Source organism: Danio aesculapii, chromosome 16 (assembly GCF_903798145.1).
Source record: "Danio aesculapii chromosome 16, fDanAes4.1, whole genome shotgun sequence".
NCBI classification, from domain to species: Eukaryota; Metazoa; Chordata; class Actinopteri; order Cypriniformes; family Danionidae; genus Danio; species Danio aesculapii.
The window spans coordinates 42342885-42366788 of record NC_079450.1 but is presented as its reverse complement, the minus strand read 5'-3'; the positions used below and the strand labels follow the sequence as shown (position 1 = coordinate 42366788).

General features: G+C 40.9%; 1 protein-coding gene across 1 annotated transcript in view; it reads right to left on the bottom strand.

Moving 5' to 3' along the window:
* Nucleotides 1-23904, bottom strand: part of rorc (RAR-related orphan receptor C) — a 101185-nt gene that overhangs the window by 60524 nt on the left and 16757 nt on the right. Inside the window, exons 2-5 of the mRNA XM_056476195.1 lie at nucleotides 10668-10753; nucleotides 10201-10342; nucleotides 9804-10109; nucleotides 9554-9673 (exon numbers count right to left, since the gene is read on the bottom strand). Of these exons, the coding sequence (XP_056332170.1) occupies nucleotides 9554-9673; nucleotides 9804-10109; nucleotides 10201-10342; nucleotides 10668-10753 (654 nt within the window). The remainder of the gene's footprint in view (nucleotides 1-9553; nucleotides 9674-9803; nucleotides 10110-10200; nucleotides 10343-10667; nucleotides 10754-23904) is intronic.

The window sequence follows — 23904 nt, the reverse complement described above, 5'->3', positions numbered from 1 at the left end:
AAGCATCACCTACAGTCCTGGAGACTACTCAGACATTTGCACATCCACAATGGTAAGCATATACCACAAATGTGTTTTTCTTTAGAAATTCACTTTCGAATAATATACATATGCATATCTTTAGCTGGAACGATTGTCATTCTGCAATAGGTACAGGTTTACAAATTAATACTTCATAGGTCTAAGCTGACAGTTAGATTGCGTTACCATGTAATGTTAACCATAAAACTAACTTCTGGATTCATGCTAGAGATTAGCTGCAGTCAGTCAGATAAGGAGTTAATTTAATAAGCCATTACTTTCTCCCGGCATTACATGAGTTTGCGTTTTTTCAGTAAACATGAGTACCGTCAGCTGCTAACGTGGGTGCATCTGAATCGGTCTCAATCAGCTCCATTGTTCAGTAGTCAGAGCACTGATCAGGGATTGAGCCAGTTTAAGGTCTGTTTTAATTTCAAAATGAATCCAATGTATTGAAACACTCGCTGCCTAAAAAGTGCCTTTGAAGAGCCATAACCCCCCCCCCCCCCCCCCTTTGCTTCAATATGTTGGCCGGAAGTTAATATTAATTATTTATTAAAGGGCACATAGGTTACCTCTTTTTTTCATATTTAATATAAGTCTTTCGTGTCCCCAGAATGTGTCTGTAAAGTTTAAGCTCAAAACACCCATCAGATTATATATTATAGCTGTTTGAAGTGTCTATATTATAGCTGGGAAAAAGTTATTGCTGTTTTTTTGTACTGGGCCTTTAAGGCTAGTCCTCCCCGCCCACCGTTCCCATGTGCCTGTCAGCAATTGCCGCCCTTGGCTGCCTCAGGAAGCAGATCTCTCGTAACGTTTGTGAGAAATACTACAGTAAGAACTTTAACAATCAGTATTTGATGCATTTTTTGTGGAGTTGCAACAATGAGTCACACACAATGTCATTACAAAGTTCATGCACACACACAGCGAGTACACACACACACACACACATAGCGCAGACACACACACATATAGCGCAGACACACACACACACAGAGAGACATCGCGTTAAGCTTTGCACTCGTTTTGCATGCATAATCTCACGCAGTCTTGAGGGCGCTTTTTTTCTGCCCGGTCTGCATGCGCATCCTCACCATCCTTGGAGGGTGGGCTGTCAAGGTCTGTTGAGGATTCGAACCCGCTCGCTCCCTCCGGGATGATGAGCGCGGCGTCGAATCTAGAAGCAGACTTTGTGGCTGTGCTTCCCCAGGCTGACTCTAGAGATGGTTTATCCCCAGCCCTGCGGCCGGACCGATTAGAGGGGTGTGATGTGGAGGATGAAAGCAAGACCTTCTAAGCCTCCCCATCCCCTTCTTCCTGGATGGGCACAGTAGGCTCACGCAGTGTGCGCCTTTGCCCTCACCATGCATACTATGGCCACCAACCAGCGCTACGAAGCGCAGGCGCTGGCCCGGCCCGACAATGATCACATCTGTGATCCAGGAACGCCACCTCAGGCTAAACCTGGTGATTATGCGTGTTGTTGACAAAGTTCACTTTTTTAACTCACCCATATCCCAGGCTGGCCTGTTCGGCGACACCGTCGGTGAATTTGCCCAGGAATTCGCCTGTGTTTGAGCAGTTGGAGGCGATAGGCGATATCTTTATCGGCGGGATTGTATGACCGCTTCCCCCCGCCGAGCTATCCACACCCACTGCTTTTCGTCAAGAATACTCGCCTGTAGCTTTTGCTCCACTGCCCCCCCTGCGCCTCCGGCCAAGCGGCTGCGCCGAGCATCTCGCAGGCAACTAGCGTCCCCTGCCCCAGGGTGCCACTAAGTTTGGTAAACGAACCGCAAAGCGTCCCTGAGACGGGCCATCTGGGGAGGAGGGAATTTGCTCTTTGGAGGGCAGGGCACTTCATTTAACGATGTAAAAAAAAAAAAAAAACGCCATCAAATGCTCAATGAAAGAGCATTTTTCCCCTTCTCCGGATGTGACAGCCCGAACACTGCGAGTCTGGGACGCTATGTCTTCCAGCTTGCAGGATTGGTGCATTTCGCCAATGGCTCACAGAGCACGAGAGAATGGTCTCCTTTCTCTCCCACTCTCAGCCCCTGGAGTTTGGGTGCAAGACGATAGCATCTCGTTTCATGCCCTCTCGGGATCTCGTGGTAGTGCTAACGAGCCTACGTGGGGATCCCTTCGAATCACTCGACTCAGTCTCCTTGACATTTCTGTCCTTGAAGACAGCTCTGCTGGTCGCGTTGGCATCGATTAAGAGGGTTGGGACCTGGAGGCATTTTCAATCAGTGACTCGTGCCAAGAATTCGGGCTGGCCTACTCTCATGTTGTCCTGAGACCCCGGCCCGGCTATGTGCCCAAGGTTCCTACCATACCGTTTAAGGATCAGGTAGTGAGCTGGCAAGCGCTGCCCACGGAGGACGCAGACCCAGCCCTTTCATTGTTGTGTCCTGTTCACGCTTTGCGAATATATGTGGACCGCACTCAGAGCTTTAGATCCTCTGACCAGCTCTTTGTCTGTTACGGTGGTCGGCAGAAGGGAAGTGCCATATCTAAACAGAGGTTGGCCCACTGGATAGTGGATGCCATCTCCCTCGCTTGGCATCCACTCCCTCAGAGCCAGGGTGAGCCATGTCCCCCGGGGGTGAGAGCGTTGCATCCTCCTGAGCGTTAGCATGCTGCACCTCTCTGACAGACATTTGTAGAGCTGCGGGTTGGGTGACACCCAATACATTTGCAAGGTTTTACAATCTGCGAGTGGAGCCGGTTTCCACAAGGGTATTAGGTAACCCTTGGTGATTAAGGAAACGATTCGGTTGAGGTGTCGAAACACGCTTGCTGCGCCATTCTCCCTAACCCGGAGATACGTGCGCTTTTTCAGGTTTGTCAGTTCAGTTCCCCATTTGGCGAACACTGCAGAGTTTCTCTGATGCCCCCAGCATCTGACTCAGCGAAGGAGTCAGGTGTTGGCCCGTTACGTTGTTGGCATGCCCGCTGGTCAGCCCGCGTTCTGGGTAGAGGTGCCTGCTATGCGTGATCCCAGCTGGCGATCCCATACACTCATTCAGCCAAGGTTTAGTCCCCCCTTCTAGGCGGGCTTGTGTCTTCCCTCCCCGCTAACCATCCTTATGCATGGACTCCCCATCTCTGGGCTAGTCCACAGATTGTCACCAGGTCTCCCCTCTGGGTAGCAGGTGAGCTCCGCAGCGTCCTCCTTATCGGGACTGAACGCTTTCCCAACGTACTGTCGTACTAAAACCTATTTTACTGGGTTATTGCGACTGTACACGAAAAATGTACTGTTCCTGAAAAGGGAAGTAAGGGCCAGGGGACACGTTGGAAGACTGTGTCTCTGGGCGTTGTAGGTGCGCTCGCTCTACTGCGTGGCACGCCCTTCACCAGGGACGCGGTAAGGTTCTTTCGTTGCGCCGTCTTCCATAGATTTCCCCATAGTGGAAGTTTCCACATAGCATTGGAGTTCCCCATCTGAAGAGGAACGTTACGGTTAATAAAGTAACCCTTCGTTCCCCGAGGGAAATGCTATGTTCCTTCGCCACAACGATTGTCCCTTAGCTGTTGAGCGTGAAAGTCTCTTCAGCTAGAAAAGGATGTTGAGCGTGGCACTGGCTGCATCTTTATAGCATGACTGATTGTCATTGATGCCAGCTGTGCACGCTGACACCGCCAACTCATTGCCATTTCATTGGCCCGTTTTTATAATCTTCCAGATGATTGGTTTCTGACAAAATCCCCATAGTGGAAGTTTCCACATAGCACCCCCCAACCCCACCCCCACCCCCCACCCCCCGGTTTACTTTTTATGAAGTAAAAAAATGAAATAAAAAAAAAAACCTCAGATTTCAGATCTCACCAGAGATGTTCAATATGATTTAAGTCTGGGTTCATTGGAACTTTCAGAGCAGCAGAAACTTTTTTGCAACCTTCCCCAGCCTTGTGCCTTGAGATTATCCTGTCTCAGAGGTCTACAGACAATTCTTTTGTCTTCATGCTTGGTTTGTGCTTTGACATGCACTATTAACCCTGGGACCTTATATAGACAAATGTATGCCTTTTTAAGTCATGTCCAATCAACTGAATTTACCACAGGTGAACTCCATTTAAGCTGCTGAAACATCGCAAGAATGAATGGATTAGGGAGAAAAAAAAAAAATCGCCATGGCACCATGTCGCCATCTGGCACGTGACTTAAAGCAGCCCGGAAAATAGAACATAGATGGAAGAAATCAAAACTAGAGGTTTATCTTCTGGCCTGGAAAGAAAGCATACTTAACTTTAGAAAAGCTTTAAAGTCTGCCAGATCAGTTTATTTTTCAACTTTACTAGAAGAAAATAAACACAAGCCTAGGGTTAACACAGTAGCCAATCTAACTAAAAATAAAGCATCAACATGCATTTCTCAACACAGCAGTAATGACTTTTCAATGAATTTTTTTCACATGCACAATGATATCAGAGATAAAATAAGCACCATTAAGCTGCCTCCTAAAGCATTGTCCCAATTATAACACTACAGACCGTTAATGGATAAACTTCATACTTTTTCAGCAGTAGGTGAGGAAGAACTGTCTAAACTGATAAATTCGTCCAAATCAACAATGTCTATGCTAGATCCTATACCAACTAAATTATTAAAACAATTGTTTTCAGAAGTTTCTAAACCTGTTCTTAACGTTTTGAATTCATCCCTACTTTTAGGGTATGTCCTAAAACTTTTAAACTGTCATTAAGTCTCTTGTTAAAAAAACCACAGCTTGATCCCAACGAATTTGTAAATTATAGACCCATTTCAAACCTGCCTTTTCTATCAAAGATACTAGAAAAAGTTATATCTGCTCAACTATGTTCCTTCCTACAGAGAAACAATACTTATAAAAAATTTCAATCTGTATTTAGAGAATTACATAACACAGAAACAGCACTCCTAAAAGTTAAAAATGATCGGGTGGTGTGTCTGGCCATTTGTGGAACTCAGGTAGCAGCTCTGGCTATTCGTGAAACTAAGATGGTGGCTCCGGCCATTCGTGGAACTCATGAGGATCTGGATTCTGCCTTTCAGGGGATTCAGGAGAATCTGGTGGCTACCACTCTGAGAATTTAGGAGAATCTGGCACTCGCCACTCAGGTAATTCAGGAGGATCTGGTAGTTTTGGGGTATCTGGCAGCTCTGGTGGTGATGGAGGATCTGGAAGCTCTAGAGGATCTGGCAGCTCTGGCAGTGATAGCTCTGATGATGGCAGCAGCTCTGGTGGTGATGGCCATTCTGGCTCAGGTGATGATATTTCAGGAACAAGGAGAGGAACTATAGCAAGACTAGATTATGAAGTAAGAGTGTGAATCCATCTGCTGAGCTAGTGGTAGATTGGTAAACATTCCACGGGGTAGAATTATTAGCAATGTCCAGAAACTGCCTGATATGATTCTCGAGGGAATTGTGAACTTGCGGTAGCCTGTAGAGACTTCCTGCTGGGTTCATGTATGGCTGAATCTTCTGTCACGGAAAGGGACAACGAAATTGCAGATGCAAATGCAGGATTTTTTGACAAGAAGCATCATGCAATCAATGGCGATCCAGAACAGGTGTGTCCGAGGTGTATGATGGGACTTGTAGTTCGCTAGCGTGGTGTGCGTGTAGTTCTCCGGCAATCCGCCAATGCTGGATTGCTAGTGCTTGTGACTGCATTAACTCTACATTAATAAATGTTAGTTAGCAGTTTATAAATACAGCTACAAATGCTGTATTCTTGACTTAAACGACCATGTATAATGTGCTTAATGATTGTGTTTTCATACTTTTAATGATTCATTTTTCATTTCTAAATTAAGTACTGCATTATATACAAACCATATATAAAAATAGTTGGTGTTTTTTTAAAGATTATTTAGAATGTGCAAGTAAATGATGAATAAATTATTCAAATTAACATTTATATATCTTAATATATTCAGGCATACAATAATATTTACTTTGTATGTTAATAAATGTTTTATTAAGTCAACTTCATCCAGTTTTATGAGCTAATCTTGTAAGGTGTCAGTTTAGGTGAGGATTGAACCTGGGTCTCTTGGACACAACGCTGGGGCTTTTCCCTGCTGAGCAAACTCATTTACAGATGAACCCAAGAGCAGAAGATTAATGAGGGAACTTGAGACTTTGGTTTCAGAAAAAATAAACAAATTATCTTTACTTGAATAATAGAACGCAAAGTACAACAGAAATGACTGAAGCCGAGCTTCCAGTAAACAAGTAAAACAAATAAGACACGGTGGTCAAAAAAGGCACAACAGTAGTGCCACTTAGCTTCTCTAGACAATCTGGAGAACACTAGGCAGTAATGGCTCAAGACTAAACACAGTAGCTTGTAACACACACACACTTATATAGGGCAAAACACAGGTGTTGCTAATCAAGCATGAGTGGCGGCACACAGCAGATGGTGAGTAATTGGTGCCACCCACTGTTCATGAAGAAGCATTGAAATGGGATCCTGTTGTGCGAGAAGACAGGAGCACCTCCTTCTGGTTAGGAGAGGGAATACAGCTTAATGATTTCTTACAAATCTAAAGTGTGTCTCTTCTAAATTAAGATTTTTTTTAATTTGCATTTTCCATACTGTTTCAACTCTTTCTGATTTGGGATTGTATTAAAAACCTAGAAAGGTACCATGAACATTATCAAAACAGTCCATGGATCCTAACTTAATGAGGTTACCAAAATTATTTTGTGTGCAAAAAAACCCACTAATAATAATAGAAATAACTTAAAGGGCACCTAGGTTACCCCTTTTTTCAGATTAATATAAGTATTTTGTGTCCTCAGAATGTGTCTGTAAAGTTTGAGCTCAAAACAAACATCAGAGTATTTGTTATAGCTGTCTGAAGTGTCTGTATTATAACCGGTAAAACTTGGCTGCTGTTTTTTTGTACTGGGCCTTTAAGACTAGTCCTCCCCACCCACCGTTCCCACGTGCCTGTCAGCAACATGCCTCAGTCGCCGCCCTTAGCTGCCTCAGGAAGCAGATCTCACGTCGCGTTTGTGAGAAATACTACAGTTAGAACTTTACCAATCAGTATTTGATGCAGTTTTTTTTAGTTGCAACCATGGGTCACACACAAAGTCGTTACAAAGTTCACGCGCACACACAGCGAGGACACACACACATAGCGCAGACACACACCAATAGCCCAGACACCCACACACACACACACACACACACAGAGAGAGAGCACGCGCGTTTAGCTTCGCACTCTGTTTGCATGCATATGTGATAAAATACAGGTTAATCCTTACTGCTGTATGAATATCTGTTATGTTAATGTACAAAATAAACCTGATTTAACGTCCACAAACCGGGATTGAAGCGTCTTTTATAATTGTTCTGACACGCGGCTGTGCTGATGAAGTAAAGCTAAGCTAAATCGCTGTAATTCATTACACACATGCACTGTTTTAAAACATTTTAAACTTGTAAAACTTACTCATGATCACATTTGATGATGATTGATGATCCTAGCGAACTGAACAGGCCTTTTATTCCCGGTTGCTTTGCGCATGTCTGGTCTTGTTGATATGATTATACATGTGACTACCAGGACATGTTAATACGCACAGCTGTCAATCAATTCGGTGGGCGGGGGGACCGCACTCCTACGTAAAGTTGCGGTCGATCTGAAAACCGCTCCAATTGGTCCACCGTTTTTATGTTGTTAAATTTGAAATTTGGTGAGTTTATATCACCCCAATATGACTGTCTATACACTACATTTACACACGTCTGTCCAAACAGCTTTAAAAGTAGATTTTTCACCATAGGTGCCCTTTAATTCAACTTTTCTTCTCTTCATCGTCAGTTTAGAATGCACATTCTTGAAAGCTCTGTATGTGGTGGTATGCAAAAATACATTGAAATGTATTTTAAAATTCTAAATTTACTTTGACTTGAATTAAATTATAGACAATACAACAGCACATTATTTAATGTGTTCCTCATGATTGTAGTTTTTTAAACAAACATGTATTCCAATTTTGGTTCTTGCCACAAATTTTAAAAACAGTTGAAACAGTAATGTGTTTACAGTAAAGCATTCACTTTGTAATGTTGCCATTCCAACACTTGTTTAGAAAAAAGATGTTTAGGAATGAAGACACCAAGTGATGTAGTTCAACTGCAATTTTGTCCCATTCTTCCCGCAAACAAGTCTTAAGGTGGGAAACAGTACATGGTCTTTTTTGTTGCATTTTACGCTTCAAAATGCACCCCACATTCTCTATTGGAGACAGGTCGAGACTGCAAGCAGGCCAGTCAAGTACCTGTATCCTCTTTCTCCACAGCTAGGATTTTGTAATGTGTGCAGAATATGGTTTTGTATTGTCTTGTTGAAATAAACATAGGTGTTCCTGGAAAACAAGGCAGCATATTGTGCTCCAAAATCTCTATGTACTTTTTAGCATTTATGGTGGCATCACCTTTGCCAAGGGCTCTGACACAACCCAATACCATGACAGACCCTGGCTTTTGGACTTGTTGCTGATCCTTTTTTCCTTTGGTACAGATCATACAGCGTCCATTTCTCCCCCCAAAAATTCCTGAAAAACAAATTCATCTGACCACAGTACACATTTTCAATATGTGATGGTCCATCCTAGATGCCTCTGAGCCCAGAGAAGTCGATGGTGCTTCTGGACACTGTTACATAGGGTTTCTTTGTAGCACAGTACAGTTTTAACAGGCATTTGTCGATGTAACTACGTACTGTGGTACTTGACAAAAGTTTGACAAAGTATTCCTGAGCTCATGTGGTGATATTGCTTATAGTTGAATGACGATTCTTGATGGAGTGCCGCCTGAGAGATTAGAGATCACAGTTGTTCACCTTAGGCTTGTGCCCTTGTCCCTTACGCACTAAAATTCCTCCAGATTCATTGAATCTTTTAATTATGTTATGCAATGTTGAAGGTGAAATATCCAAATGTCTTCCTGTCTTTCCTTGAGGAACATTGTTTTTAAACATTTCAATAATTTTCTTGTATTTGTTGGCAAACTGACAATCATTGGTCCATCTTTGCTCCAAAAGTACTAGACCTTTCTTGGATGCTGCTTTTGTACCAAATCATAATTACCATCACCTGTTGACATCACCTGTTTCACATCATTATTTAACCAATGGAATGTGTTGCAGATCTGAATGACAGAAAATGATGTATATTTACAAATTAAATAAAGTTGACCAGACAAAAATATAAATATTAAAATATATAAATGAAATATTTTGTATTCATATAGTCTGCAAAGTCAAAGTAAATTTGGAAATCACTACTTTCTTTTTTTTTTTTTTTTTTTTTTTGCTTGCATTTTAAATATTGTACAAACTTTTTCTGATTGCATGCCCCTTGCTGTCTAGAGGATCAGACAGCTCTTGGATTTTATCCAAAATATATTAATTTGTGTTCCACGGATGAATGAAGTTACGGGCTTCAAACAGTAATAGGCTGAGTAATTAATGAAAAAAAAATTTGTTTTTGGGTAAACTAACCACTTCTCACCTGTTTGCAGAGAGGTTGGATAGGAAAAGAATGAGCTCTCAAGATCAAGAGGACGAAACCCCATTTCACTTCCAGTCATGTTCAGAATAGACTCAGGTGTAGATCTTGTAGACTCAAATCCTGAAAGAAAGAATAAAATATTAAAAACTCTCAATAAATGTATCTACCAGTAAAATATATTACTTTAGAGGGAAGTACAATTAATTAGACATATTCTCGCCTCTCCCAGCTGACAAGCTTTTGTTCTCACCTCTCCTGAGGGGGGCCCTATAGGCCAAACCCTGAGTCTGGGCCTCAACTATGTGACAGTCCAGGTATGGAATTACTTCTGTTGGACAGCCTGAAAGTTCTGGCTCTACAGGAAAAGGGTAGGCTGGCAGTAGAGGTGGGATGGGATGTGATGGCTGTTCTCTGGGCTCTTTGCTGGATCGGTAGGCTTGGAGAGGCTGGGGCTCCTGGACTGAGTTGGCTTGAAGACGCTGATGCTGGCGATGTCTCTCAACTTCTGCAAATAGGGAGTCTCTCTGACGCTTGGACATACGCCCAAACTTCACCGCTAATAGAGACAAGAAAACATGAGTACAAAATTATTATCAACATTTTGTTTCTGTATCATTCAAGAACAGTATCAATTCATCATTTCTGACCATCACGGCTCATTCCCTGAGCAACACATTTTTTTAGACGGCAGCTCTGGCAACGATTACGGCTGGCACGGTCAATGGGGCAATTGCTTTGTCTGGAGCATGAGTACTGCACGCTGGAGGACTGACTTCTGCGAAAGAAACCCTGTCAAAGTTGTGGAGAAGAAAACAATTATCAGGGCATGTTGTTTGTGACATAAAATCCAGTCTAACACAATTTCATTAGAGGTTTTACATGCAAGAAGTTCAATGTCCTTTATCAATATAGTGTAGAGATTTATGAAGCACTGCTCATGCAAAAGTCATTAGCATACCAAGCAGCTTTCTTTTGAAATTTGCATGATCAACATAAAACAAAATTAGCTTTTCACTGAAAATTTCTAATAGCACAGGTTCCCTCTGAAATAACTTTTTATATACCCAGAACATATAGCAAACAGAGTGTTATGCATATTAGTGATTTTTCTTACTTTGCAGCCTTCACAAGTGATGACTCCATAATGAACCCCTGATGACTTGTCTCCACAGATCTTACATGGAATCACCTCAATCTGAGCTATTGACACAAACAAAACAAACACAGAATGATCCTGTGCATTAATGAAAATGTGTTGGGACATCACAGTATAAAAGGTTTAAACAATTCCTTACACTATTAATTAGACTATAATAGTAGATTGCAGCACAGCTTAGGAAAATAGACTAAAGCAGGGCTTCTCAATGTCCAGACTCCGGTTTGGATCTGGAGAGAATCCCCCCCCCCTCTTCCATTCCATATTTTAAAAAAATTCTAAGTGAGTTTCATAAACTAAGCACGTGTTATGGTTGATCGCGGCTGGTCTCTCATCTGCAATCATCAATAAACCAATCAGATTAATCCAAGCCCATTTCACCTTACTTCCCTTATCATCATTTCTGAAGAAAAACGTACTTCTTGCTGTTCTGATGTACCAATCGTGGTACATAGCGTGCTTAAGTGGAACTTTGCGAAATATAACGACTCCCCAGCAACAGACTAAACATGTCATATATCTTTTGAAAGCTGAGACTCTTGTGACTATAATGATTCATGATCCATAACATTCCAAAAACATGGAGTAATTTCAGAGTCCAATCAAACTAATTCAGTAAAATATTTAGTCCACAACACATTTATACGTTGACAAAACATTGACAGAATATATTGCTATCATTTCAAACTAATGGCGTTAGTGAATCTGAAAAGATTAATACGCAGATAGGTAAACAATTTAACATATCACACATAGAAGTCTGATTGTAATGTGCCATAATTACTCATGCATTCGTGCATAAAGAGCATAGTGAGAGAGTTTACATTTGCAAGTTTATTGGAGGTAAAAATAGCTAGGAAAAAAATAGAATACCAATCTTCTCGCTTGAAGAAAAAATGTATTAGGGTGAGAGTGATGAATTGATGGTGGACGTTTCTAATGAATGGGTAATGTTTAGTCCGTTGATTATGTTGTAAATACATTTGCATTTTAAGCTAAGTTACATGATGGCTAAGGGGTTAAAACTCTACTCCACTATCATTTCACTTACTCCACCTTCAAGAGAAACTTCCAGGACCACCAGCTCACACCACACCCCATATTCTCAGCCCACCATCTCTCCGCCAGAACTACAACACGGACTGTCAAAGAAAACAGCTAAAAAAAGCCATGTCCCCGAACCTACTCCTGACTTCACCAGCAAGAATCTAGGAACACCCTCGCCACAACATCCACTGTTCATTAACTGGACATTCCCTTGGACAATAAATAATCTCCCCAGTGTATAATAAAAAAAGCAGGTTCTTTAATTACGCCGCTGCTGTCCTAACTTAATAGCATTTTTTGGGAAGCTCTCGAGAACTACCTGATCTTGGAAATAATTTCGAGAGAAGCACTTGATATAATTGATCGCAGTTGATCTCTTCTCTCTAGCCAATCGGAGCCACTGTATGGGTAGAAGCAGGAGAGAGGGAGAGAGCGAGCGAGCACAGAGAGAGGAGGGAGAGAGAGAGAGACAGAGAGAGAGAGAGAGACTACCGAGAAAAAATAATAATAATAATAACGCCACACAGGAATGTACAGGAATGTAACATGCAATCATCAATAAATCAGATTAAGCCAAGCCTACAATAAATAGCCCATTTTACCTTACTTCTCTTATTTTCATTTTTTAAGAATCCCACCATCCACCCTATCTCCCCCTTTACCAGGGGGAGTTTTCAAAAACTACCTGATCTCAGACCACTTACATGCTAAATGACCAGACAGGAGCCCTGGGCTCAACTATAACGATATCTAAGTATGAGTGCTTGACTTGTATGTAAAGCATTAAAAGCATAGATAAAGTGTTTTTTGTCTTTGGTGACAGTCCAAAATGAGAACAAAGGCAGACTGTTATTTTCTTTGCAACATATGTTTGGCTTACCTTGTGTTTGGTTCATAAAAATAGATGTCACTTAAATTAATTATCACTTGCAAATTTGACACTTTTGCACTTGTTATTTTTATTTATGGTATCTTTAAATGAAATGTAGATAACACTCTAGTCAAACTGTCCAGCAGGCACCAATCTCTTTAGTAAGAAGCATGACAGGAGTGAGGAACAAAGTAGACAATGTAAAATCATCAATGTAAAAGTCTCTCTCAACAAACTTCCTCACCTCAACCCAATACTCTTTTTCTCTTTTCATGTCAGTCCTCCTTGAGCAATAAATGGCCAGTATTTAGGCTTGGTACACTACAAAACATGGCTAATACCAGCATTCATTCAGCATTCAAATACCAGTACATGTTGCCTTGTGATATCATAGCCGAGAGGTTCTGAGTACTTTCCAAAACCTTTTCATTCAATGTTCCTCCCTGGTGGAATGATCTTCTCATTCCCATATGCTAATTCACTGGTATCATTCAAACAACAACTGGCACCTCTCCTGTTCAACTTTTATATGCTCCCACTGAGCCAAACTATGAGAAAAAAGCAAATCTCTTACCACAGGTATGCTGATGACACTCACATCTACTTGGCCTTATTGCCAAATGACTACAACCCCATTGACCCTCTGCCAATGCATTGATGAAATTAACAGTTGGATGTGCCAAAACTTTCTTCAGTTAAACAAAGAGAAAACTGACGTCATTGCATTTGGGAACAGAGATAAGGTTCTCAAGGTGAATGTGTACCTTGCCTCTAGGGGTCAAACAACAAAAAATAAGATCAAGAATCTTTGGTGTGATTCTAGATTCAGATCTGAATTTCAACAGTCAAATTCAAAGAAGTAAATCAGCATACTATCATTTAAAATATTGCAAGAATTATGTGCTTTGTTTTCAGTAGAGACTTTTTCATGCTTGTATCACCAGCAGGGTGGTTTACTGTAATGGACTCCTCACTGGCCTTTCCTAAAAGACAGTCAGCCAGTTGCAGCTCATCCAGAATGCTGCTGCCAGGATTCTGACCAGAACCAGAAAATCAGAGCACATCACACCTGTCCTCAGGTCTTTACACTGGCTCTCAGTTACATTTAGAAGAGATTTTAAAGTATAACTACTTGTCTATAAATCACTAAATGGCCTAGGACCTCAATACATTACAGATATGCTCACTGAATACAAACCTAACAAATCACTCAAATCTTTGGGATCAAATAAATTAGAAATTTGTGGCGTGGCAGAAACATGAAGTGTCCCGAATCGTCGCGCCACACATTTTTTAATTCTAAACATAGATTTTTGCAGCGGTCCGCGGCACCCAGCCGTCGACTTGAGTGTACCCTGATAGAAACCTATGTTTAGAATTCTAAAACGCATGCTAGTTAAGATCACAGGGAGCTTCTGGGATCGCGAGAAATAAAAAAAACGGCTGAAGTATAAGGTAGACTCAATGAGAAGTACACATATTTGCAAACCTACCTAAAGATACAACCAATAATTCCGATTTGAGCGATAATGTGGAGAATATTGCCCTTTTGTTGAGCCCAATGAGCCTTGCATCTAAAAATAGAGCTAGGGTGTTCCTTTAGTGATATCGCTTCGACTCACGTTGAAAATGGCGGACGTGAATCAACAAACTGAGGATATGATGACGCGCCTGTCAATCAATATTGGTGGGCGGGGGGACAGCTCTCCTACGTAAAGTTGCGGTCGGTTTTAAAACCGCTCCAATTGGTCCACCGTTTTTTATGTTGTTAAATTGAAAAAAAAGCACTGGGTGTGCTTATATCACCCCAATATGACAGTCTATACACCATACATGCACATATGTGTGTCCAAACAGCTTAAAAAGTAGATTTTTTACCATAGGTGCCCTTTAAAACACATCTGTTTAGTTGTGCCTTTACTAAATAAAACTGTGCTGCATCTGACAGATTGCACTATTATGTATTTTTTTCATTCTTTTATGACCTGTTTTAACAATTTTTTATCTGTTTTTATCCCTCTTAATCATTTAAATTGTTTTAATCATTTTCATTTTCTTGTTTCTTTTATTCTTGTTTATGTAAAGCACTTTGAATTAGCATTGTGTATGAAATGTTCTATATAAATAATCTTGCCTTGCCATCCCAACTAAAACTGATCTCCTCCTGCGATCACCTAAACACCTGTGAACAAAATTAGGACCCTCGCTTCTCTCACACCACATGACAACCTCAAAAAATATGCAATTCTGAGTGTGCCTCAGACAAGTGAGTGAGCTTAAAAAAAACATCTGTAGAAAACACACTCTTTCATCTTTCTGACACTTTATCTGACTCCCTATAAAAAAGTGCATTTATGAAGTGTGCTTCACACAGGTGAGTTGGCTTGACAAACAACTTGTAAAAAATACTCTCTCTATGTTAATTTGTGAAGTATTTCACTTATACTCTGCCCACTCTGTTTCCCAAACAACAACGTAACTCGCGACTGAACTACCATAGCACAATGTATCATTTGGGAAAAATTTAATGACAAGTGTTTCCTAAAACCGTAGCTGCTTTATCGCAGATCCATCATTTGAACCACATTAGTTTTAAAGTAAATGTCCAAATGATGTTCTAAATGGGTCAGAGTATCAACTTCTTTAGAGAAAAATCCTATAATTTGTGCAAATTATATTGCACACACACATTTAAAAAAAATAAATAAATAAAAAAATTAGGCTAGTTTTAGTAAAAACATGCACTCGTTTTCCACATTAACTGAAATATATTTAAATGAACAAATAGGGCCTATGTTTCCTTTACAAATATTATAACTATTTCATATTCTATTGTGAAACATAAAACCACTTACAAAAAGCTAACACGTATTCTAATCTCATATGTAGATCATATAAAGCATTAATGATTGTAATTTACAGTAGGCTATTTATAATGATTTGAAAACAAATCCTACTTAATAATAATTATTGTTATTAATATTATTATATTATTAATTTATTATTATTAATACGTAGAATATTGTTTATTTATTTTAAGTCTACTTTTACAACTTTGACACATTCAAGTCACTGCAGAAATGTTCTAACCAGTAGGTCCATGTCATATACAGTAGGCTACATATACATTTCTTAATAAACAGCCTATTATAAATGAATATTATTAATGTATGCTATATATTTTGTTTTCACAAGGTTTGGACACATAACCTAAAAAGCTTTCATCATGAGCCACCGCTGCGTTCAAAATGGCATAAATGTGTTCAAAGTGCACTACGAAGGGAACTCATTCATTCATTAATTTTCTTGTCGGCTTAATCCTTTTATTAATTTGGGGTTGCCACAGCGGAATGAACTGCCAACTTATCCAGCACATTTTTACGCAGCGCATGCCCTTACAGCCGCAACCCATCTCTGGGAAACATCCACACACTCATTCACACTCATACACTATGGACAATTTAGCTTACTCAATTCACCTGTACCGCATGTCTTTGGACTGTGGGGGAAACCGGAGCACCCGGAGGAAACCTAGCGAACGCAGGGAGAACATGCAAACTCCACACAGAAACACCAACTGACCCAGCCGAGGCTCGAACCAGCCACCTTCTTGCTGTGAGGCGACAGCACTACCTACTGCGCCACTGCGTCACCTACAAAGGGAACTCAATTGTCAATATAAAGATCACTAAAACTAGACTGTAAAAATACTTTAAAAGCAAATAAGATTCATGACTTTAATGTTGTTTTTAATCATTTCAAGTTTAAATGTTGAAAGGTTCAAAATAAATAGGGCATGAGGGCATAACTGAGAATAGAACACAACCAGGAACTATGCTTTTAGCTACAGCTCTAGAGGTGTAGTTGCAAGCGTATAAGTTTGCAATGCAATTTGCGAATGTTTGTTGGAACGATGGATTCTGGAAATGTCAAATCAACAAACTATGTTTGTAAGACAAAACTTGCAACCTTAGTTGGCTAATGATGGTTTTCAGAAACGCACCCCTGGTTTGGGCTGTTACTCCAGCTATCATCCCTCCCTCTCTATTCAGGCCAGGCAGTTGCATTTGATGTCCAGCTCTGTGTACATCTCTTCTGTTCCATTCACATTAAAGCAAACTGCCTGGTTTAGACTTATGAATTATAATAAACTTTGTTTACCTAATCTTTTGTTGTCCAGCCATTCTGTTGTGACAATAGATCTTTGAGAAGATGACGAAGTAGAGGTAGCACATTCTGACTTTACTTCAAAGTTTGTAATATTTCTACAATTTCTACATATTTAAACATAATAAACATCTTAAATGTCCCTTGTAAAATAATACAATAAATCATGTATCAACATACCTTGCATAATGGGATGGATATTCTTTATTTGCCATTACAAGGAGAACATGCATCATTTACTTTTTAAGTTTTCCAGAATGTATATACATAATAAATAACATTTATGTGAACAGAAATAAATAATAAATAGACATGAAGATTAGTTGAAGATGGATGTCCTCCATGTGCTCTCTCAAGTGCTATGTATCAAAAAGGATGAACAGCACACTTAAATAAAATAGTAGGGTCAATAAGAACATATCAAATAGGGATTAAAAAAATGTCCTGATTACAAACATAACCCACATCTTTGAATAAGGGATCTGAGATGTGTGTCAGAAACACTTTGACAGATGTTAGACGAAGAAAACGGGCCAACAAATGCCTATGAGGTCACAGCTCTCCTGAGAGAGAGTGTATCAGATTTTAGCTTCTTAAGAGCCAAACACTCAGCTATCAGCTGGAGACACGGCTGCTGTAGCAATAGTGACACACATCTCTGTTACCTTCTTCGGCGAAATATGGGTTACGTTTGTAACCAGGATGTTCCCCTTCGGAGGAAACTTCAATGTGTGTCAGACACTTTGGGAGATTGTGAAGACCCCCTAATGTGAACCTTCCAACGTTCCCAGGCCCTTTAATTATGCAATATGGGAATAATTTAGAATTTTGGGGGTCGTGGTTAGGGATGTCCCGATCCTATATTAATATCGGAAATAGGTCCAATATCAATCCAAAAAAAACTATATTGGACTGCGTTATAAGACTGATATAAGCAGTCCGTTGCACTCTTAACTCTGTTATTCTATCCAGCAGTATCCAAAGCCAGCGTGCAAAGCCCATGTGATCACAACACTGCTTGCCAGCAAAGTCCCTTTAAGATTTAACATGCTCATCACACTAAGTTAGGGTGTATTACGATAGAAATCTATTGTGACGGTAGCACACGCTGACGCTATCAACAACAGCACAGCTCTACTGGTTTATTTACTTCACGTCAAGCAATCTGTACACCAGGATTTTTAAATCGCCTAATTTTCTATAAATCGCTTTCGTTTTCTATAGCTGCGTTTTTGCATTACTTTATACACAAACTTTGGCTAGTCCATCTCAATCTCTCAACAGCACCAAGAGAGGGAGAAGGAGAGGGAGCAGATTTGACCTGTCAGTGGTGCACATGGATAGTAGGAGTGAAATAGTGGATTTCTTATTTTTTTTCATTTCATTTTTTAACTTGAACACACTGAAAAGAAACAGTGTCATGTAACATTTGTTAAATGCTAAATATTTTTGTTGTTTTAATTGTCTATTAAATAAGAATAAGAAATCATTCTATTGCTGAGGGCCATTACAATAAAAAAAAAGGATGGTATTACTTTCGGGCAGAAGGACAATTTAATTAGAGGCATTGCTGACCGAAAATGCCTCTGGATTCCTGACTCTCTTGATTAATAACAACATGACCAGCAGAGCTGTCTTCATGGACAGAAATCTTAGAGATACAGAATTGAGTGGCTCAAACAGACCTTGCTGCAGACCGCTGGGGCTACAGAGAGATCCCAAAAGGGCATGCGAGGGGGCAGGATGGATTTAAACATCTTGTGCCATGCGCCTCTGAGGAACTGGGTGATGAGGTTATGTTTTCCCAGCACGATGTCATTCACCACGTCATAATGAGCTGAGATGGCACCAATGCAAAACCTTTAGTGTGGAGGATGACAACCTCCTCTCCAGCAAATCCTGAAGGAAGGATAAAATAACGCTGATCTCACATGCCCATGGTTTTTCTTATTGAGAAGCACACCACACAGCAAATAGGCAGACTCGTGAGAAGCAGCAGGATGACTTGAGCTTCTCTAAAGTGCGCCCATATCAGCTGGACCGTGCTGGGTGAAGTCTAAATTGACCTGGGAGTGTAATTTGCCATGAGAGTTTGTAGGCTGGCACAGTTGAGCTCGCCCAAGATATGAATACTGTGCAGCAAATTGAGCCAAGTGACTTTAGAGGAGCAAATAACATTGTAGTTACCAGCCTTTTTTATTAATTAACGATGATCAAACTGGAGGTTTTGAATATAGGAAAATAGACTTTATTGAAACATAAAGCAGAGATCTCTGAAAACAGACCCGTCAGGTAAACCTGAAGTCTCCCCTAGACCATCTGAAGTGTTTTGTGTCCATGATCCTTTTATACAGATTTCTGCCCCACCTTTGTGTTTTTGCTCTGAATACATTTCACACATATATGGCCCTGTGACATTTACCTGTTATATCTCCTGGCTCTCTGCCCTTCAACCCAAACAGTTGATATACACTACCGCAGCTGTGCTGACCATCCTAACCAACACGTGTTTCCGTTCCTGCACCGGTAGGAACCAATACAAACAGTTGCAGGCAATTAATATGCCAATGCAACTGAAGTCTGGTTTACGAATCTGCAGCTGCATGGTTGATACAGACAGCCCCCCAGCCCATACTGGAAGCATCTGTCAGAGTGACAGCATGACTGGACGCTTATTCTAAGGGCACCAAGGCTGTAAAAGGCAAGGTCCATCCAAGGACTGACGGTGCACCGACGCAGCAGAGTGATGATCACCTGGTGCATCTCCAAACACCATGCCCACCTGGGGACCTGATCAAGAAGCCAGCACTGAAGTGGTCTCATATGAACAATCTGAGCGGTGTGATAGTGGCTACATGTTATATGCCCCAGGAGCCTATGCAGCGTCTTTCCATGTGTTCTAATGAAATTATAAACTTGATTTTGCAAAAGATATGTGACCGTTTCGTATTACTTACACATGCTTATAACCCGAATACATAATAAAGACACTTGTCAAAAATTTTTTAGAGACCAGGCATGAGGTTCAGCAATTTCCTCTTCATTTTCTGTGTCTAATTGATGCACAAACTGATATGGCTACACTGACATTATTTACACAACAGAGGCAAAGAGCATACTGATAAAGGCGTGACATTTGCTGGTGACATGAAGCTGATCCACAAATCTAATCACATTAGGTTGGCTAACCAATCAGAGCCCCTTGAGGGTGGGCCTTCAGAGGAACCAGGAAATATGTGCAATACTTCTCAATATGTGCAATACTTCTCAATATGTGCAATACTTCTCATACGCACTTGTACACAGCACCTTATATCAATATACAATGCAATACTCTCTACATTCGCACTTGTACACAGCACCTTATAACCTGTATATTTATAACAATCTGTACATACAACTCAACATCCAGGTTTCTTCACTAACCGCATCTGTTTAATGTTCATCATTTTTTTTTTTATTATTATTATTTTTTCAGATTTATTTTGTGTTGTCACTTGTCACTTTATGTACACTGGAAGCTCCTGTAGCCAAAACAAATTCCTTTGCGTGTGTGAAGCACACTTGGCAATAAAACTGATTCTGATTCTGATTCTGATTCTGATATGATAGCAATTTTTATGTTAGCGGAGTAGCATATATAAAGTATATGCAGTATAAAATTAAAGGGGTGGTCCAGAATGTAATTTTAAGGCTTGGTTGTGTTTATAAGATGCAAAGCAATGTGTGCTCATGTTTTACTTGAAGGAAATCATGTTATTTTTTCATAAATCTCACTTTGATTATGTACAGCTACTCAGCTAACATGAAAACAACTGATATATTTCCTAGTTACTCTGAAAGGCCCGCCCTCAAGTGACTCTGATTGGTCATCGTCATAATGTACTGCGATTCACGGATCGGCTCCATGTCACGCCCATACAAGCATGCGCTTTTCTGCTGTGTAAACAGTCAGTCAACCTCTTGCCCGATCTCTAAAATAAAATCTGACATGTGTCTGTAACAATGACTGTATAAAATATGGACAACGCTACAGCCCCTTTTCCCATTGAATGCTTTGAGGGCAAAACGCCTGCTTGACAGGCATAAACTGTGGCAAAAGACTGCTGAAATTGGAGCCTGGGCATGCGCAGAAGGACTGTCTGATGGAGCCAGAGGAGGAGCCGCAGAATCGAGCTTCCAACCAAACGCTTGATGTAAAATCAACCACGCCCCCGAACTTCTCACTTGACCACAGGTACCTGCATTATAACAAAGGATCGCTGATGTGTAATAAGCACTTACATTTAAAAACACGCAATAATACACGGTTTAAAACTGTGTGATGTAAACTGTTATAATTTAATAAAAGCAATACATGTTGGACTGCAGAAATAAACAATATTTTATACAATAGCCTGAGTTAGACTAATATGAGCTCAAAATCATATTCTCTTATAACAGGGTTGTTGGTATTTGTTATCTTCATAGGGGTAGAAATAACACTTGTAAAATATAAACAATAACATATAAACAAAACACATTTTTAGAAAGTTTTTTATTTTTAATTAGCAATCAACAGAACCCAAAATATAGCCTACACACCACAGATAACGATTTATCATGCAGGAAAAACCATGCGTTTAAAAGATAAATACAGCAAGATTTCTGAATATCAACAGGATATTTACACATTCCAACCCTGCAATTCGTCAATTTGTACAAAAAACTTTGCAGTATTAATGCATTAACTGATGTCTATCAGCTGCTGCAACATTGCTTGTATTGTTTATTATTTTTTGCTTGTATTGTATTGTGTTGTTCGCTTGTATTGTTTATTATTTTTTAGCCTCCGTTTTCATTTGGTTTATACAATGCCTTTATTATACCTGGCAAAGAGGAATTAACATTAATTTTAATGTTTAGAAGGAGTTTTCAAATAAAAAGCCAACAGTAAACGGTGTAAATAAATAATATATAACATTTACAGCTCTATTTGTTATATAAGATTCGGTTTCTAAAACATTAATACTTTATAACAGCAAATTTAGTAGATTAACTCAATAACATGCTAAAACTCAAAATGCAGAGACAGCCTGTAAATCAGGCTGAAATTATTATTTCAGACTCATAAAGAAAATTACTGCTTGATAGCGATTACCTGTATTTTCCCCATCTTCGTTACTTAAATTTGTTTACAATGTGTCATTTATTGTGCAGTTTTATTGTTATTTTTATATTGAAATTATAAATTCTTGTGCATTATAATTATACATTTCTTAAATTAATAAAATTATAAATTTCTTAATTCTTGTGCACTACAAAATTTATTCAATTTTATTATTATTTGTTTAATACTTGTGCAATCAATACAGGTTTATTGTTATTTATTTTGTCCTTTATTTAAATATTTGTGATATATATGTATGCTGTTTGCATTTTATTCAATGGTTGAACTCAGTGTCTACACTTTGCGTTTACATAGTAGCCTGCGTTTGCTGTTATACACAATGGTTCTAATAACGTTACCAAAGGTGAGGTTTTATATAATGAAGATTCAATCGCGCCAGCTCCGGGCCGCAGCGCATATACTCGCGGGCCGACTCCGGCTCAGATGCAGTGGAAGCTTCGGCTCGCTAACGGCCGCGGCATCTGGACCGATTGACAGTGAGTCCATAGGCTTCCGGCCCAAGTAGGTCCAGCAGACGGAATCGGGCCGAGGGGTAAGTCTCTGAAGGTTTACGTGGCCGCCATCTCCGCTCATCATGATGCGGTGGATGGCGGCACCATGGGGAGGCATAACCTCATCACCCGGTTCCTCAGAGTTGCGAGGCGAATGTTTCCACCAGCCCCCCTCTCATGCCCTCTTGGGATCTCACGGTAGTGCTTACGAGCCTACGTAGGGATCCCTTCAAACCACTCGACTCATTATCCTTGAGATTTCTGTCCTTGAAAACAGCTCTGCTGGTCGCGTTGGCATCGATTAGGAGGGTTAGGAACTGGAGGCATTTTCGGTCAGTGACACATGCCTAGAATTCGCTGGCTATGTGAATTGGGCTATGTGCCCAAGGTTCTTACCACGCCATTTAAGGATCAGGTAGTGAGCCTGCAAGCGCTGCCCGCAGAGGAGGCAGACCCAGCCCTTTCATTGTTGTGTCCTGTTCGCCCTTTGCAAATATATGTGGACCGCACTCAGAGCTTTAGATCATCTGACCAGCTCTTTGTCTGTTATGGTGGTCGGCAGAAGGGAAGTGCCATATCTAAACAGAGGTTGGCCCACTAGATAGTGGATGCCATCTCCCTCGCCTATCAAAACCAGGGTGAGCCGTGTCCCCCGGGGGTGAGAGCGCACTCCACTCAGAGCGTTGCAATCTCCTGGGCGTTAGCACGCGGCGCCTCTCTGACAGACATTTGTAGAGCTAGGGGTTGGGTGACACCCAATACATTTGCAAGGTTTTACAATCTGCGGGTGGAGCCGGTTTCCTCAAGGGTATTAGGTAACCCTTGGTGACTGAGGAAACGATTCGGTTGAGCTGTCGAAACAGGCTTGCTGCGCCATTCTCCCTAACCCGGAGATACGTGCGCTTTTTCAGCTTTGTCAGTTCAGTTCCCCATTTGGCGAACCCTGCAGAGTTCCTCCGAGGCCCCCAGCATCTGACTCAGCGGAGGAGTCAGGTGTTGGCCCATTACGTTGTTGGCATGCCCCGCTGGTCAGCCCGCATTCTGGGTATAGGTGCCTGCTATGCGTGATCCCGGCTGGCGATCCCATACGCTCACTCAGCCATGGTTTAGTCCCCCCTTCTAGGCGGGCTCGTGTCTTCCCTCCCTGCTAACCATCCTTATGCATGGACTCCCCATCTCTGGGCTAGTCCACAGGTTGTCACCAGGTCTCCCCTCTGGGTAGCAGGTGATCTCTGCAGCGTCCTCCCTATCGGGACTGAATGCTTTTCCAACGTACTGTCATATAAAAACCTATTTTACTCGTTTATTGCGACTCCCCAAAAAACATAACTGTTCCTGAACAGGTAAGTAAGGTAAGTAAGGGCCAGGGGACACGTTGGAAGACTGTGTCTCGGGGCGTTGTAGGTGCGCTCGTTCTACTGCGTGGCACACCCTTCGCCAGAGACGCGG